Source organism: Haliotis rufescens, unplaced genomic scaffold, assembly GCF_023055435.1.
Source record: "Haliotis rufescens isolate VD_foot unplaced genomic scaffold, xgHalRufe1.0.p SCAF_19, whole genome shotgun sequence".
Classification (NCBI taxonomy): domain Eukaryota; kingdom Metazoa; phylum Mollusca; class Gastropoda; order Lepetellida; family Haliotidae; genus Haliotis; species Haliotis rufescens.
The window spans coordinates 24,925,630-24,943,330 of record NW_025963879.1 but is presented as its reverse complement, the minus strand read 5'-3'; the positions used below and the strand labels follow the sequence as shown (position 1 = coordinate 24,943,330).

Below are 17,701 nucleotides of genomic sequence, written 5' to 3'. Positions count from 1 at the left end.
GTTGCTCGTGATGTCAGTCACTGCTTTCTCGCGTTCATTCTCGATTATTTACCGAGATATACATGCAGCTTAAATATCGCGGTGTTGACCAACAAACATAGCATTACAGTGGATTAATTTATTTGCAACACACATAAACAGCGTTCTATGATCAAATGTTCCTGGCTTCACGTGTATATTCGTTCACAGGGTCGCTCGGGTAGCGTAGTGGTTAAAGCCTTCGCTCGTCACGCCGAAGACCCGGGTTCGATTCCCGACATGGGTACAATGTGTGAAGCCCATTTCTGGTGTCCCCCGCCGTGATATTGCTGGAATATTGCTAAAAGCAGGTAAAACAATACTCACTCACTCACTCATATTCGTTCACTATATTTTATTGCGCCTTGAAAAACATCCAATCACGATTTATCTCCCTCCGACCTCTCAGTTACCAAGTGAATGTAAGAAGTCCTCACCACAGAAACGAGAGAGAAACGGGTTAATTTATATATGTACAATAGTAGTTTCACGCGATTCTGTTGAACACTGCGGCTGACATTGTACTTAGCTGACATCGGCCCTTGATTCCTACACATGTTATACAAGGTGACTAAATTGGTTATCGGTTGGTCACAACGGCTGCTTAATACGGGCTTTTCACTTTGACTGTTTCGGCGATTTCCGTACCGCATGTCACATGATCAGCCTCTCGAACGTAGAACTCAGAAACGCCAGACTCTCGCGGGCCTCCTTTGCAGGTCACAGTGACACAGCAGTGCAACTGTCGCCCGGATCTATGTGGTCGGAAGAATGTCTATAAGTCTGTAACAAAACAGTGTTATAAATCAGGAATAAATAGTAAAACGGCGCCCCGTGTGTAAAGCTGTAACAAAACATTGCTGCTTATTGTCCTCAGCATAGCAAGCAAGGATTACTGTCATGTAAATATCCATCCTACACCATCTCAGCTCACACCACTTCTAGTTATAACACAGAAGGAATAGCTCCGTTACACTGTCATAGTGGTTGCACCAATGAAAAACACATCATGCGGAGGATCTGGTATTCGATATAATGACATTTTATCAAATCCACTTACATTCGAACTTTGTTATAAACAAAATGGAAAAGATGTTCAGATAAGATCTGAAGCAGTAGTGAATAACCGTGTCTTGCTATTGCGATTACAAATATAATGTGTACACTTACAGACCATGTATGATTAAATCTTAATTCATCACATTCAAATAGCAAAGCTCAGATGAGTGATTCAACACTAATATATAATGTGATTTTACTAAAACACAGGGAAATGTGCTTCAAGGTAAATACACAATGATACATATCAAAACACATAAATCCTCAACTCACACGTGACTACAGTTGATTGAAAGGATGATTGCGACATGTTAACTCATTTACAGCATGTAAATACCTGCACGCCATATGCTGTACACACGTACATGCGGCCACGCCCACCAACACACACTCCACGTGGACTCTGGACGGCATCCTGTGATGTCAGTATGTTTCTAACAAATTGTCCTGACTCAGTCAGATGGAGGACTCTGTGTAGATGGTTGTCTGTCACCAGGATGTCGCCTGTGCTGGTACTTGTGATACCGTGTGGCCACCCCATTGCTGTGTCTCCTGTAGGGCTGTAGGTGAACACCTCATCTCCCTCGGGAGTCAGACACACGACACACTTGGATCCCCGGTCACACACCAGGATGTTTCCTGTCCTCGTGGTACAGAGGAAGTTGGGATTCTTCAAGATGTTTCTTCTAGGGTGGTCTGGACGAATCGACTTCAGCACGTGTCCCGCCATATTCAGGATATCAACACAGGGAGGGGAGATGGAACTTGCTGCTAGTGTTGATGGTGTCAGAGACGTTATACCCCGGTACTGTTTGCTGGTTGTGATGGCTGACAGCAGCACCAGGTCAGGGTTGACTTGTACTGTTACAATCTCTCTGGTATCCGGCACAGTGACAGCCACCTGGTTGTCCTTCAACTTTGTTATACCATACGGACTACCACCCAGACTGAGCCTGCTGTGACCTGGCTGCTTGTTCCTGGTGTAGAAGGACTTCACACTGTTGTTGATGATGTCTGTGATTACCACTGTGTCTGTACCATTCACCACTAACACCTTCACGTCCATGAGGTTTGCTCCATATGTATCTCCTGCTACTCCGACGTTAATGGTGTCCGGTAACACAGGAGTAGCCTTCAGGTCCAGCAGGTTAATGGTGTCCTGTAACACAGGAGTAACCTTCAGGTCCAGCACATCCTCATACAGGACGTCTATCTCACCCAGCTGTAGATCGTCCAGTGCTCTATTCAGCTTGTCCGTGTCCTGTCTGAACATGATCCTGGCTATTCTTCTCTTCTCCTTCACGTCTGCGACTCCGACAGCCTCCACATCAACGGCCTCACATCCCTGGTACATCTCATACACACCCATGTCACACTCAGATTGTAGAGTCTGGTCTATCAGCTCTGCCTGTTGTTGGTACATCTGTACTGACATCTCAACTGACTTTATGTCTGCCTTCAGTTCTCCAATGTGTCTGTCAGACATTGCTTTCAGTTCAGCCAGAAGGTTCCGTTCCTTCACTTTGATCATCTCTATTGCTTTGAGACCTGCAGACTTGATATTCGATTCTATTTGTAAGTAAAGTGTAAATTCTTCATTGACTTTTGAGGTTTGTTTTTTAACATGTGTTTTCATCTCGTCCTGTTTCTTCAACAAATCCGCTTTATTCCTTCTCAGCTCGGTTTTCATTGCAGGAATCTCCGACTCAATTTCAACAACCAAGTCACATTTCCTGTGATGGATAGTGCAGCATTTTTGACAAACAGCTGTTTTACAATCTTTACAAATGTATTTGATGCTTTCATCTTTGTGAATTTTACACATGACCTTTCTCTTGACCCTAACCTTTGTCTCTCCAGACATATCAACTACGTCATGGTGACGGAAAGATGGAATTCGTCTGTGTACTCGTATACATCGTTCACAGAGTGCGTCGTCACAAATTGAGCACCAAGATGTAGCCGGAGTTGTCTCCCCTTCCTCCTTGCAATAACTGCAGTGAGTCGTATCTGAAATAGGAATGTAATCACGTAGAGATAGTAACAGTGCTATATCACTATCTGTTACAGAACTTCATGTGGCATATCACTCACACGTGTGAGACAACATGCATCAATAACATCCCAATACCACGTAATGTGAAAAAGTATGTAAATAACATTGGATTTGTCTCACTGATAGAAATCCCCATATAGATTTCAGAAGAAAATAGCGATTGTGTCTGAGATAGGCCTTAGACTATCTCCCTTTCGAATCATGTCCGGATAATCGTTGTTACTTGTTAAAACAGCGTACACGATACGATTTCATAGTCTACATACAGTCTACAAACAACTTAATAAATGACTTTCGATACATTTTGAAACCTTACAAAATATCTTCTCACTCAACACACATTCCTATAATCCAATCAGGTGTGGAGTTACCTGCTTCGAAATAACATTTATATTCATACAAACCACAAACTCTCACCTTTAGATCCGGGGCCAAACGAGTCCAAGAGTCCCTGGATGACAAAGCTGGGCTTGACGTCATCTGCCCACTCCTCCACTGGTCTCTCAGGGGCAGACACTTTCGTCATCTTGCTGCAGAATGGACACAGGAGAGACTTGGCACTGATGGCTTCTGGTCTGGTTTTGGTGTAGCTGACCACACATTTCCGACAGAAGGTGTGATTACATACAAGTGTACAGGGCTTGTCAAACACCTCTGTACATATCGTGCATGTCAGGAAGTGTTCTGTTAACTTCTGGGAGGTCGCCATCTTACCTACAAAATAACAAACCAGCCGCTGAACAAAACATCATGATCTTAGCCACAATCCGAGCTTACAATTCTTGAACACGTGACACTAAGACCGACTGTAGTTAAGAAAGGGTATTTGTATCCTACCGTTCATCGCCTGGATCATCCAGATCTTGAAACAATTAACAAATATCCCGTGTCATACATGTATAAAACATCTTTCAGATGTATACAGATCTTATAAATTAAGAACTAATATTCTGCCTTACACATGCGTTCGTGCGTGCTTGCGTGCGTGCGTGCTTGCGTGCTTGCGTGCTCGTGTATATGCGTGTGTGATTTTCTCAACTCTCGGCGGTCGTACAGGAAGCATAAATAGGAATTTTATAGCTACCCATTCACCCGTGTGTGTGTACCCGGGATCAGTGAGCTGACAGTGAATAGTGCTTTACAACTCGAGGTCACACGCTCGCTTTACAACATGAAGTGTGTGCAGTGTATCGATCACGTGACATAGTTATGGGGTGACACCCACTCATTACCATATCGAAAGTAGGAGACATTATTAGGGTTCACATACTAGCATATCAGATGTGAAATAATATAGTTATGTAGAAGTATTTTCCCGTATGGTTTACTGAAGCATTTGTCAGGGATCATATCAGTAATAACTGTAATAGACACACGTGATATATACATACACATACATCGGATCAGTCTCAGTATTGAAATCAAGTATCGAAGGCAATAGTGAAAGTAGATCTTTGACGTATTCCGGTTAGCCTACATGTTACATTTAATTAGGTGCCCGGTCATGAGAATCTGCCTGGAGATGACTGAAAAGTTAGATGAACCCTTGTGGTGTTACCAGTACACAGTAGGACAGGTGTGTGGCGTTATAACTGAAGTAGATGCAAGCCTTGTGTCAACACGCACTTACCTGGTGTTGAGGGAAATTGAGCAGCAGGAAGTGATTCATTCGTGACCAACTCGTGTCATTCCGGGACAAGCTTCTCGCAGTTTACGGAAAGAGTCGAGTGGTGACGAATGCACGTGTGTAACCAGAGGTAGGACTGTGTTTACGTTGAGGTTCTGAGAGCAGGCCCACACTGTAGCACCGCAGTGAATCAGAGCGACCTGTTATCCCACACGCAAGCAGCATATTTTATACAGTGTAGTAAATCATTCATGTTAAATAAGCACAGCAGAAGTACATAAAATTCGAATTAAATATAAACTATTTTATTTGTTATTTATTTTATATTACATGCGACCATGACATATCGATACATGTCAAATTTCCATATTTAAACAATATGTTAACCCAGAAATTAGTTCGTAACAGAATTTAGGGTGAAACCAACAAACACCCAACAAATGGTATACAATCAAATATACAATTAATAAAGTTACTGCACTGCAATGACATTGTCAGTAAGCAATAGAGTGGTTGTACAAAATTCAATGACAGGTTTAAATATGATGACAGTGGTGACATCAAAACAGTTCACTAAAAACAAATGCATAAAGAAAATATCATCTTTAGAGGAGAAAGGTCTTACCTCAGTAAGTCAGTCAGAATGTCAGCGAGTCGTAATACATTTACATAAGGTACAAAATGATAAACGTGACGGGTATGACGGTAAAGATTTCCGAGTTGTCAATGAACCTGTGTCGGTTACATATATTGGTCATCATTTATGAATTATCGATCATTGAAAAATGTTTATAAAGATACTAAGGTAAATCCATAGATTGCCATAGGCTGTCGCTGTCAGTCTAGACACGGATCGAGTCGGTACTATGATAGTTTGGATGGTTTGGTTCGTGAACGATTATGCAGTCAAACACTCTGACGTGTTTGAGTTCAAGAATAAAGGGTCTAAATAATCAGAAACAACGCTTTTTTCCTGTATTCGTGTAAGGGAATTCCCAGGCTTCCCCCAGGAAAGTGTAAGTAGTCCGTCGGTGTTTATGTCATTTCAAGAATACGGTCTCCTGAAAAACGTAAGAACATCAAGTTGTGTCGCTATGAACGCCATGTGAGCGACCTCTTGTCCAAAGGAAAAGACGTATATCGTGTACACTTGATTTTTGTCCATGCAATGAACTTCTGAATGCCAACAGAAACAATGTAATACAGTTACAATCATTGTTGAACAACAAAATAAATACTACAAAATGTGTGTGCCTGATACTTTAGTGTGGGTTCCTAATACAGGAGTGTTGGTTGCTAATGTATAGGTGTGTGTGTCTGATGCTTTAGTGTGGATTCCTAATACATGAGTATTGGTTGGTAATGTATAAGTCTGTGTGTCTGATGCTTTAGTGTGGGCTGCTGATGGATGAGTGTTGGTTGGTAATGTATTAGTGTGTGTGTCTGATACTTTAGTGTGTGTTCCTAATACATGAGTTTTGGTTGCTAATGTATAAGTGTGTGTGTCTGATGCTTTAGTGTGGGCTGCTGATGGATGAGTTTTGGTTGCTAATGTATAAGTGTGTGTGTCTGATGCTTTAGTGTGGGTTCCTTATATATGAGTGTTGGTTGCTAATGTATTAGTGTGTGTCTACTGCATTAGTGTGAGTCCTAACGCATGAGTGTTGGTTGTTAATGTATTAGTGTGTGCGCCTGGTGCTTTAGTGAAGGCTCCTAATGCGCGAGTGTTGGCTGCTAATGTATCAGTGTTAGTGCCTGATGCTTTAGTGTGGGTTGCTAACGCATGAGTGTTGGTTAGTAAAGTATTAGTGGGTGTGCCTGCTGCTTTAGTGAAGGCTCCTAATACGTGAGCTTTGGTTGCTAATGTATTAGTGTTTGTGCGTGATGCTTTAGTGAAGGCTCCTAATACATGAGTTGTGGTTGCTAATGTATTAGTGTGTGTGCCTGATGCTTTAGTGTGGGTTCCTAATACATGAGTGCTGGTTGCAAATGTATTAGTGTGTGTGTCTGATGCTTTAGTGTGGGTTCCTAATATATTAGTGTTGGTTGCTGAAGTATTAGTGGGGCGGTCGGGTAGCCTAGTGGTTAAAGCGTCCGCTCGTCACGCCGAAGACCATCGAAAACCATACTCACTCACTCACTCACTGAAGTATTAGTGTTGGTGCCTTATGCATTTGTATTGGTCGCTGATACATTAGTGTGGGTTGTTAATGCATTAGTGTGGGTTGCTAATGCATTAGGGTTTGCTGCTAATGCATAAGTGTCGGTCGCTAATACATAAGTGCTGGTTGCTAATGTATTAGTGTTGGTTGCTAATATATAAGTTTGGGTTGCTGATGCATTAGTGTTGGCTGCTGATGCATTAGTGTGGGCTGCTAATGCTCTTGCGTGGGTTGCTAAGGCTTTAGTTTGGCTAACTGAAGCATAATAGTTGGCTATAAATGCATTAGTGTTGGTTGCTAGATATTAGTGTGTGTGCCTGATGCTTTAGTGTAGGTTTCTAATACATGAGTTTTGGTTGCTAATGTATTAGTGTGTGTGCCTGATGCTTTAGTGATGGCTCCTAATACATGAGTTTTGGTTGCTAATGTATTAGTGTGTGTGCCTGATGCTTTAGTGTGGGTTCCTTATGCATGAGTGTTGGTTGCTGAAGTAGTGTTGGTGTCTGATGCATTAGTGTGAGTTGCTGATGCGCATTAGTGTGGTTGCTAATGCCCTTGTGTGGGTTGCCAATGCATTTGTGTGGGTTACAGATGCAATGGTGTGGGTTGTTATGCATCAGTGTTGGTTGGTAATGTATTAGTTAGGGTTGGTGAAGCATTAGTGGGGGCTGCTAATGCATTAGGGTTTGTTGCTAATCAATAAGTGTGGGTTGCTGATGCATTAGTGTTGGTTGCTAATACATAAGTGTGGGTTGCTAATGTATTAGTGTTGTCTGCTAATATATTAGTTTGGGTTGCTGATGCATTAGTTTTGGCTGCTGACGCATTAATGTGGGTTGCTTATGCACTTGTGTGGGTTGCTGGTGCATTAGTATGGGTTGATAATGCATCTGTGTTGGTTGCTAATGTATTAGTGTGTGTGCCTGATGCTTAAGTGTAGGCTTTTAATACATGAGTGTTGGTTGCTCATGTATTAGTGTGTGTGTCTGATGCTTAAGTGTGGGTTCCTAATACATTAGTGTGAGCTTCTGATGCTTTAGTTTGGGTTGCTGGTGAACTAGTGTGGTTGCTAATGCACTTGTGTGGGTTGCCAATGCATTAGTGTGGGTTGCTTAAGCATAAGTCTTGGTTGCTGATGCATAAGTCATGGTTGCTGATGCATGAGTGTTGGTTGATAATGCATCTGTGTCGGTTGTTAATGTATTAGTTAGGGTTGGTGATGCATTAGTGGGGGCTGCTAATGCATAAGGGTTTGTTGCAAATGAATTAGTGTGGGTTGCTGATGCATTAGTGTTGGTTGCTGGTGCATTAGTGTCGGTTGCTAATACATAAGTGTGGGTTGCTAATGTATTAGTGTTGGTTGCTAATATATTAGTTTGGGTTGCTGATGCATTAGTTTTGGCTGCTGATGCATTAATGTGGGTTGCTTATGCACTTGTGTGGGTTGCTAAGGCATTAATTTGGGTTACTGATGCATAAGTGTGAGTTATAAATGCATTAGTGTCGGTTGCTAATACATTGGTGTTGGTTGCTAATGTATAAGTGTGTGTGTCTGATGCATTAGTGTTGGTTGCTGTTGCATTAGTGTGGGTCTTCTATGCAACAGTGTTGGTGGTTAAAGCATTAGAGTGAGTTCTTATGGTCCTTTGTCATTGCAAACACCGCTGTGAGGTCACCTGTCACGTGTTCGTTCATACCTTCTTCAAGATCCCATGATGAGATTGTTTCATCGTGCCCGAAGACCTGGTTCTTTGCTGATGCCACCAAGCACTGTTTAGCCCAACACTTCTTCACAGGTCGTTGTGCTATAAGTAGCATATTGCTGACTGTGGTGTTAAACAGCATTCACTCACTCGGATATAAAACATGTAGATACGTGTACATTACTAAGCAACCAAACTGCATCTTGAATCATTATGAATAATAATAATAATTTGTCATCTCATCACATTGGATCTATACGCCATCTCCTCACCTGAGATGATACTGCCAGCCTCGTTTGATCACTTATTCCATCCCGACTGCATGACTGCAATAGCCTTACAACTGGAATATCTAATGAGCTGATTGCAACACGACAGATAATTCAGCTCACATCATAACTAGAATCATTTTTTTTCCTCTTCTTCGTTCTCTTCACTGGCACGCGATATGATATGATTGACTACTGACGTATGTCTCTCATTATTATGGATGTTTTATACCTTCTGTTTGCGACTTGAACAGGTCTCTTTATGGCATACCACGACTACTACTACTACTACCACCACTGCTACTACAACTACTACTACTCGTATGCATATTAGACAACGGAATGTTAAATTATATGTAAGTAAGCTAATTTATGTAACCACAGGTAGGCTACTGGATGAAACCAATGGTAGGCTACTTGATGTAATCAAAGGTAAGCTAATTTATGTGACAAAAGGTGAGCTCATTTATGTTACCAAAGGTGGGCCACTTGGCGTTACCAAAGGTAAGCTAATTCATGTAACCAAAGGTGGGCTACTTGACGTTACCAAAGGTAAGCTAATTTATGTAACCAAAGGTGACCTACGTGATGAAAGCAATGGTAGGCTACTTGATGTAATCAAAGGTAAGCTCATTTATGTAACCAAAGGTGAGCTACGTGACGTAACCAAAGGTAAGCTTATGTATGTAACCAATGGTGAGCTACGTGATGTAACCAAAGGTGAGCTTATTGACGTAACACAAGGTAAGCTAATGAATGTAACCAAAGGTGAGCTACGTGATGTTACCAAAGGTGGGCCACTTGACGTTACCAAAGGTAAGCTCATTTATGTAACCAAAGGTGAGCTACGTGACGTAACCAAAGGGGAGCTACTAGACGTAACCAAAGGTAAGCTAATTTATGTAACCAAAGGTGAGCTACGTGATATAACCAAAGGTGGGCCACTTTGCGTTACCAAAGGTAAGCTAATTCATGTAACCAAAGGTGAGCTACTTGACGTAACCAAAGGTAAGCTAATTTATGTAACCAAAGGTGAGCTACGTGATGTAATGGTTCAAGAGACCCACGTGAAAACAAGGGACGTGGTGTCTGACATGTGCATCAAGATGACCCATAAATTTCAGAAATGTTTGGGAGTTAGATTTCTCCACAAGCCAATTACCAGTCCCCGGATAATAGGTGGTACTGCTCTGCTCCTCCCCCTCATATCCTGTAACAGTACAATGTTGACCCCTGGGGAAGACTCAGATGCGTCATTTGACCAGTCCCCGGACAATAGGTGGTACTGCTCTGCTCCTCCCCCTCATATCCTGTAACAGTACAATGTTGACCCCTGGGGAAGACTCAGATGCGTCATTTGACCAGTCCCCGTACAATAGGTGGGACTGCCCTGCTCCTCCCCCAATATCCTGTAACAGTACAAGGATGACCTCTGGGGAAGACTCAGATGCGTCATTTGACCAATCCCCGGACAATAGGTGATGCTGCTCTGTTCCTCCCCCTCATATAATGTAACAGTACAATGATGACCTCTGGGGAAGACTCAGATGCGTCATTTGACCAGTTCCCGGAGAATAGGTGATGCTGCTCTGCTCCTCCCCCTCATATCCTGTAACAGTACAATGATGACCTCTGGGGAAGACTCAGATGCGTCATTTGACCAGTCCCCGGACAACAGATGATGCTGCTCTGCTCTGACTATGGCATAAAAATAAGAAACAACTAGTATACGTGCCAAACTTAAAAATATAAGTATATAGTAAAAGGTATGATAGACTTTGACTGATGTTTCATACCTTATCTGCACTTATCCCAGGTCTGAGGTATTAACAAAGCCCACCTTAGGAATCCTGAGTATTTGATGACATTTTATAGGCCATTTGTATATCTCATAAACGCTGATCTGACATCAACGGGCATACCAGTACTGTACCTACAATATGTGACGTAGTATTAACGTGTGTCTTCAGACTCAAATTTCCTACCCAAGAATTTTTTTTATAAATCCGCGATCTTCTTCTCAGATGGTACACAATTCAATATACTTGAAGTCACGTTGACCGCGGCATGGGTGACGTATGCCTGTTAGTGTTGGATGGACATAGCAATGTCCCACAATGGCCTACTGATTACTTTGATACGTCAAATCTACCAGGAGTTTTCCTTTTGTAACCAGGGTTCCTGTTTTTTTGCTTTGTGTATTAGAATAGTATGTGTAATGTAATGTGTTAGTATCAATATATGTGATATCTATTGATTATTTGCGAATGCCACTTAGTACTGGGTACAAAACAACGGTTCACAGGTCGAGAACAGTCCCCTCAGCTCTAGAATAGTTCACTTTCTTCTATTGATTGTATAGCATGCTTAGGTTGCCCACGTCGGCAAAACTAACATGGTGAAACTGATGTCAGATGTTATTCCCTGTTTTGACTTGAACCACATGTTTCAGTGTCTTTTCAGGTGAACAACTGACTTGCTGGTAATGGGAGCCGCCGGTGGGACAGGCTACGCTCACCTTTTAGCGAACACCTGGTATCATCACAATTTGATGGTGTTCAATAAAGACTTGCTCATGATATAGTCGGAATCATACAGTCGACTCTGCTTCAAGCAGAGATTTCCTATGAATATGGAAAGGCCTTTGTGCGTCTTTATCGCACAGGCGGTGAACAACAAGCAACCAATGAAGGTCTCCACGTGGGGATTCCGGGCTAGAATAGGTCCTCAGCAACCTGTGCTTGTCGTACGAGGTGACCAAATGGTCAGACTCCTTCACCTGGTTGATACAGTGTCATCGTGACCCAACGACTTGGTATGTTGCTCGTGATGTCAATCACTGCTTTCTCGCGTTCATACTCGATTATTTACCGTCATACATGCAGCTTGAATATCGCATTGTTGACCAACAAACAGAATTACAGTCTATTCATTTATTTGCAACACACATAAACAACACTCTATGTGATAAAATGTTCCTGGCTTCACGTGTACTTTCGTTCACTGTATTTTATTGCGCTTCACAAAACATAAACAACACTCTATGTGATAAAATGTTCCTGGCTTCACGTGTACTTTCGTTCACTGTATTTTATTGCGCTTCACAAAACATCCAATCACGATTTATCTCCCTTCGACCGCTCAGAAGCCAAATGAATGTGACAAGTCCTCACCACAGAAACGAGAGAGCTGTTGGTTCTGTGCTTCATAACGCGAAACATTAGGTGAAGTTACAAAAACAATCAGTACATTTAATGTATATATGTACAAGAGTAGTTTCAGGTGATTCTGTTGAACACTGAGGCTGACATTGTACTTAAATTCGTCCCTTGATTTGTACCCATGTTATACAAGGTGACTAAATTGGAGATCGGTTGGTCACAATGGCTGCTTAATACGGGCTTTTCACGTTGACTGGTTTGGCGGTGTGCAGCCACGATTAACCTGTCGAACTCAGCAACTGTCGCCCGGATCATTGTGGTCATTGAATGCCTATAAGTCTGGCTGTCATGTAAATATTACACAGATATATCGGATATCACGAATAGATCCATAAAACACTGGCATGATGATAATTCACAATAATTCATTTTGGGGTATCATTAAATGAATTATTGATATGAAATCAGGAATAAATAGTAAAACGGCGCTTGATATATACATCTGTAACAAAAGAGTGTCGAACAGAAGGAATAGCTCCATGTAACACTCGCATTGTGGTTACAAACATGAAAAACACATCATGCGGAGGATCTGGTATTCGATATAATGACATTTTATCGAATCGAAGTTTGTAATACATAAAATGGAAAACATGTTCAGATTAGATCTGAAGCGGTAGTGAATAACCGTGTCTTGCTATTGAGATTACAAAAATAATATGTACACTTACAGACCATGTATGATTAAATCTTCATTCATCACATTCAAATAGCAAAGCTCAGATGAGTGATTAAACATTAATATATAATGTGATTTTACTAAAACACAGTGAAATGTGCTTAAAGGTAAATACACAATGATACATATCCAAACCTAAATCCTCAACTCACACGTGACTACAGTTCATTGAAAGGAGGATTGCGACATGTTCATTCACTTACATGTAAATACCTTCACTCCATCTGGTGTACATACGTACATGCGGCCACGCCCACCAACACACACTCCACGTGGACTCTGGACACCATCCCGTGATGTCAGTATGTTTCTAACAAATTGTCCTGACTCAGTCAGATGGAGGACTCTGTGTAGTGTTTGGTCTGCTACCAGGATGTCGCCTGTGCTCGTGCTTGTGATACCAAGTGCATCCTTCAGTGCTGTGTCTCCTGTAGGGCTGTATGTGAACACCACATCTCCCTCGGGAGTCAGACACACGACACACGTGGATCCACTGTCACACACCAGGATGTTTCCTGTCCTCGTGGTACAAAGGAAGAAGGGATACTTCAAGATGTATCTACTAGGTTGGCCTGGACAAATTGACCTCAGCACGTGTCCCGCCATATCCAGGATATCAACACAGGGAGGGGAGTGGGAACTTGCTGCTAGTGTTGATGGTGTCAGAGACGTTATACCCCAGTACTGTTTGCTGGTTGTGATGGTTGACAGCAGCTCCAGGTCAGGGTTGACTTGTACTGTTACAATCTGTCTGGTACCCAGCATAGTGAAAGCCACCTGGTTGTCCTTCAACTTTGTTATACCATACGGATTACCACCCACACTGAGCCTGCTGTGACACGGCTGCTTGTTCCTGGTGTAGAAGGACTTCACACTGTTGTTGTAGATGTCTGTGACTACCACTGTGTCTGTACCATTCACCACTACCACTACCCCGTCACAGATGTCTTCTCTTAACATATCCCCTGCTACTCTGGTGTTAATGGTGTCCTGTACCACAAGAGTCGCCTTCAGGTCCAGCACACCCTCATACAGGACGTCTATCTCACCCAGCTGTAGATCGTCCAGTGCTCTACTCAGCTTGTCCGTGTCCTGTCTGAACATGATCCTGGCTATTCTTCCCTTCTCCTTCACGTCTGCGACTCCGACAGCCTCCACATCAACGGCCTCACATCCCTGGTACATCTCATACACACCCATGTCACACTCAGATTGTAGAGTCTGGTCTATCAGCTCTGCCTGTTGTTGGTACACCTGTACTGACATCTCACCTGACTTTATGTCTGCTTTCAGTTCTCCAATGTGTTTGTCAGACATTTCTTTCAGTTCAGCCAAAAGTGTCCGTTCCTTGACTTTGATCACCTCAATTGTTTTGACACTTGCAGATTTGATATTCGATTCTATTTGTAAGTAAAGCGTTAATGCTTCATTGACTTTGGAGGTTTGTTTACCAATATGTGTTTTCATCTCGTCTTGTTTGTTCAACAATACCTCTTTATTCCTTCTCAGCTCAGTTTTCATGGAAGGAATCTCCGACTCAATTTCAACAACCAAGTCACATTTCCTGTGATGGATAGTGCAGCATTTTTGACAAACTGCTGTTTTACAATCTTTACAAATATATTTGATATTTTCATCTTTGTGAAGTTTACACATGACCTTTCTCTTGACGCGAACCTTTGTCTCTCCAGACAGGTCAACTACGTCATGGTGACGGAAAGATGGAATTCGTCTGTGTACTCGAATACATCGTTCACAGAGTGCGTCGTCACAAACAGAGCACCAAGATGTAGCTGGAGTTGTCTCCCCTTCCTCCTTACAATAACTACAGTGAGTCGTATCTGAAATAGGAATGTAATCATGAAGAGATATTAACAGTTCTACATCACAATCTATTACAGAACTTCATGTGGCATATCATGTACATCACTCACTTGGGTGAGACAACATGCATCAATAACATCCCAATACCACGTAATGTGAAAAATTATGTAAATAACATTGGATTTGTCTCACTGATAGAAATCGCCATATAGATATAGATTTCAGAGAAAAATGGCAATTGTGTCTGAGATAGACCTTAGACCATCTCCCTTTCGAATCATGTCCGGATAATCGTTGTTACTTGTTAAAACAGTGTACACGAACACAACTTAATAAATGACTTTCGATAAATTTTGAAACCTTACAAAATATCTTCTCACTCAACACACATTCCTATTATCCAATCAGGTGTGGAGTTACCTGCTTCGAAATAACATTTATATTCATACAAACCACAAACGCTCACCTTTAGATCCGGGGCCAAACGAGTCCAAAAGTCCCTGGATGACAAAGCTAGGCTTGACGTCATCCGCCCACTCCTCCACTGGTCTCTCAGGGGCAGACACTTTCGTCATCTTCCTGCAGAATGGACACAGGAGAGACTTGGCACTAATGGCTTCTGGTCTGGTTTTGGTGTAGTTGACGACACATTTACGACAGAAGGTGTGATTACATACAAGTGTACAGGGCTTGTCAAACACCTCTGTACATATCGTGCATGTCAGGAAGTGTTCTGTTAGCTTCTGGGAGGTCGCCATCTTACCTAGAAAAAGACAAACCAGTCGTGTATTGCTTGTGTAGAAAACATACACAACCTGAGCTTAACACTCTTAAACACTAAGGCCGACTTCAGTTGTGATAATTTACTCTCCCGATCAAAAGTTCAAAAAAAACGATTGTGTATTCCCCAAACTGGAATCATCCAGATCTTGAAAGCATAAACCTATATATAAATAAAAACATCATCACAGATGTGTGCAGATTCTATCAAGTTAACACTTTAAGACGAGTCTCACTTTGACTTACCGTACCTGTGTATGTGGTTTGTTTTTGTTGTTTGTGTGTGTGTGTGTGTGTGTGTGTGTGTGTGTGTGTGTGTGTGTGTGTGTGTGTGTGTGTGTGTGTGTGTGTGTGTGTGTGTGTGTGTGTGTGCGCGTGCGTGTGCGTGCGCGTGTGTGTTTCTCATCTATATAGTATGTCGTCAGTTCATCAGGACATGTACTTCTTGACATTCATAACCAGTTTTGAACACATGAGGTGGTACCTAAGTAGTTTTGTTTGGTTGTATGGTTGGTTTTAGTCCGCTTGCTGAAGTTGGTTAATTAGTAAAATATTGATGGCCTGGCAGTACGCGTTTGTTATGCAATGTATGTCATGGTGACACCGAGAACCTAGAAACAGTGGCCTCACAATGGCAGCTCGTGGGTGGTGCTTGTCAAATCAGTGACAGGCTGGCTTTACAACATGAAGTGCGTGCACTTGTGAACCGTGTGCAGTGTATCGATCACGTGACATAGTTATGAGGTGACACCCACTCAATACCATATCGAAAGTACAGTTCATATACTACCATATCAGATGTGAAATAATACAGTTATGTCGAAGTATTTTCCCATATTAGTTACTTAAGCATTTGTCAGGGATCATGTCAGTCACAACTGTAACAGACACACGTGATATATACATACAGTAACACATACTTCGGGATCGGTCTCAGTATTGAAGTCAAGTGGCCGATCAGAGTATTTAATGACAGTGGATCTTTGAAATATTCTGGTTAGCCTACATGTTACATTTAATTAGGTGCCCGGTCATGCGAATCTGCCTGGAGATGACCGTATAGTTAGATGACCCATTGTGGTATTACCAGTACACAGTAGGACAGGTGTGTAGCGTTATATCTGAAGTAGACGCAAGCCTTGTGACAACACACTTACCTGAGACAAGCAGGTTACCGGTGTCGAGGGAAATTGATCAACCGGTGAGATCTATCCTAGAGGGGTGTGGGCGTGATAAGTTCGTTAGATGAACCCTTGTGGTGTTACCAGTACACAGTAGGACAGGTGTGTAGCGTTATAACTGAAGTAGTCGCAAGCCTTGTGACAAACCACTTACCTGAGACAAGCAGGTTACCGATGTCGAGGGAAATTGATCAACCGGTGAGATCTATCCTAGAGGGGTGTGGGCGTGATTCGTTCGTTACCAACTCGTGTCATTGTGGGACAAGCTGCTTGCAGGTCACAGAAAAAGGGGCGAGTGGAAACAAACTGACAGACTTACATGAGACAGCTGTAATATTGATGACTGGAAAACTACACTTATTTACTCGAGAATAAGTTACGATACTCTTTTCTTGCTGGTTTCCTACACCTGTATAACAAGATTATTTACCAACATTCAGTGGCTAATATCTCTGTAAGCTGCTCGCAAACTAATTCTTTCAAGCTCACTTGGTGGGTGCAATTGTACAATAAGCACAAAGTCGTAAATGCTGTATGTTTCTGTATCAAGCATCAAGCATCGATAGCACAACAGTGAATACATCTTCGTGTTATCACACACAAACGTATATGTACATTGGATTAATTAATGAGCAACATATATCGACAGCACGAACAGTGATATCCATTTTTTCACATACAACATTCATCACTTGAAGCATGTATTTTACACCGCTTCACAAAACATCGCATCACGATTTATTACCATCGAACCGCTTCGTGTTCCAGAGTGAATGTGGCAATTCCTCCCAACAACAAGAGAGCTAATGGTTCTGTGCTTCACAACACGCCACAGTTTAGTAAATTTAGCAAAACAATTACTGTAATTAATGCTTAGCTGGGACCAACTGACCACCAATTTAGGCACCTTCTATGACGTACAGAAATCAGGCGACGAATTTAAGTAACATTCTAGACTGGTTTGGCTGTTTTCGTGTTCCACGTCATATGATCCGCCTATCTAACTCTGACTTGACTCTCCTGGGCCTGATTCCTCTGCAGGACACGTGGCAGAACAGTGGAACTTCCTTCTGCATCAGTGTCGTCGGAACAACGTCTTTGAAGCTGAAACAAAACAATGTT

General features: G+C 42.2%; 2 protein-coding genes across 7 annotated transcripts in view; both read right to left on the bottom strand.

Annotated features, from left to right (window-relative positions):
- LOC124143285 (E3 ubiquitin-protein ligase TRIM56-like) overlaps positions 1-17,701 on the bottom strand; it is a 124,569-nt gene that overhangs the window by 25,439 nt on the left and 81,429 nt on the right. The window contains exons 1-3 of one of the 5 annotated variants that reach the window (XM_048399069.1): positions 16,556-16,614; positions 15,085-15,381; positions 13,803-14,635 (exon numbers count right to left, since the gene is read on the bottom strand). The exons of the other annotated variants lie outside the window; for them this stretch is intronic. Coding sequence (XP_048255026.1) covers positions 13,803-14,635; positions 15,085-15,376 — 1,125 coding nt within the window. The 5' untranslated portion in view covers positions 15,377-15,381; positions 16,556-16,614. Of the gene's footprint in view, positions 1-13,802; positions 14,636-15,084; positions 15,382-16,555; positions 16,615-17,701 lie in introns of those variants that run through there. 5 annotated transcript variants of the gene reach the window in all.
- LOC124126285 (protein wech-like) lies at positions 321-16,958 on the bottom strand. 2 transcript variants are annotated; one of them, XM_048399077.1, is made up of 4 exons: positions 16,734-16,958; positions 3,551-3,847; positions 1,415-3,087; positions 321-801 (listed from the first exon to the last, which is right to left on the bottom strand). In XM_048399077.1, the coding sequence occupies exons 2-4, from the start codon at positions 3,840-3,842 to the stop codon at positions 739-741; spliced, it is 2,028 nt and encodes a 675-aa protein (XP_048255034.1). In that variant the 5' UTR covers positions 3,843-3,847; positions 16,734-16,958; the 3' UTR covers positions 321-738. The 2 variants fall into 2 exon arrangements, with proteins under 2 accessions (XP_048255034.1, XP_048255033.1); XM_048399076.1 differs by lacking the exon at positions 16,734-16,958 and adding an exon at positions 4,764-4,887 and having other exon boundaries at positions 322-801.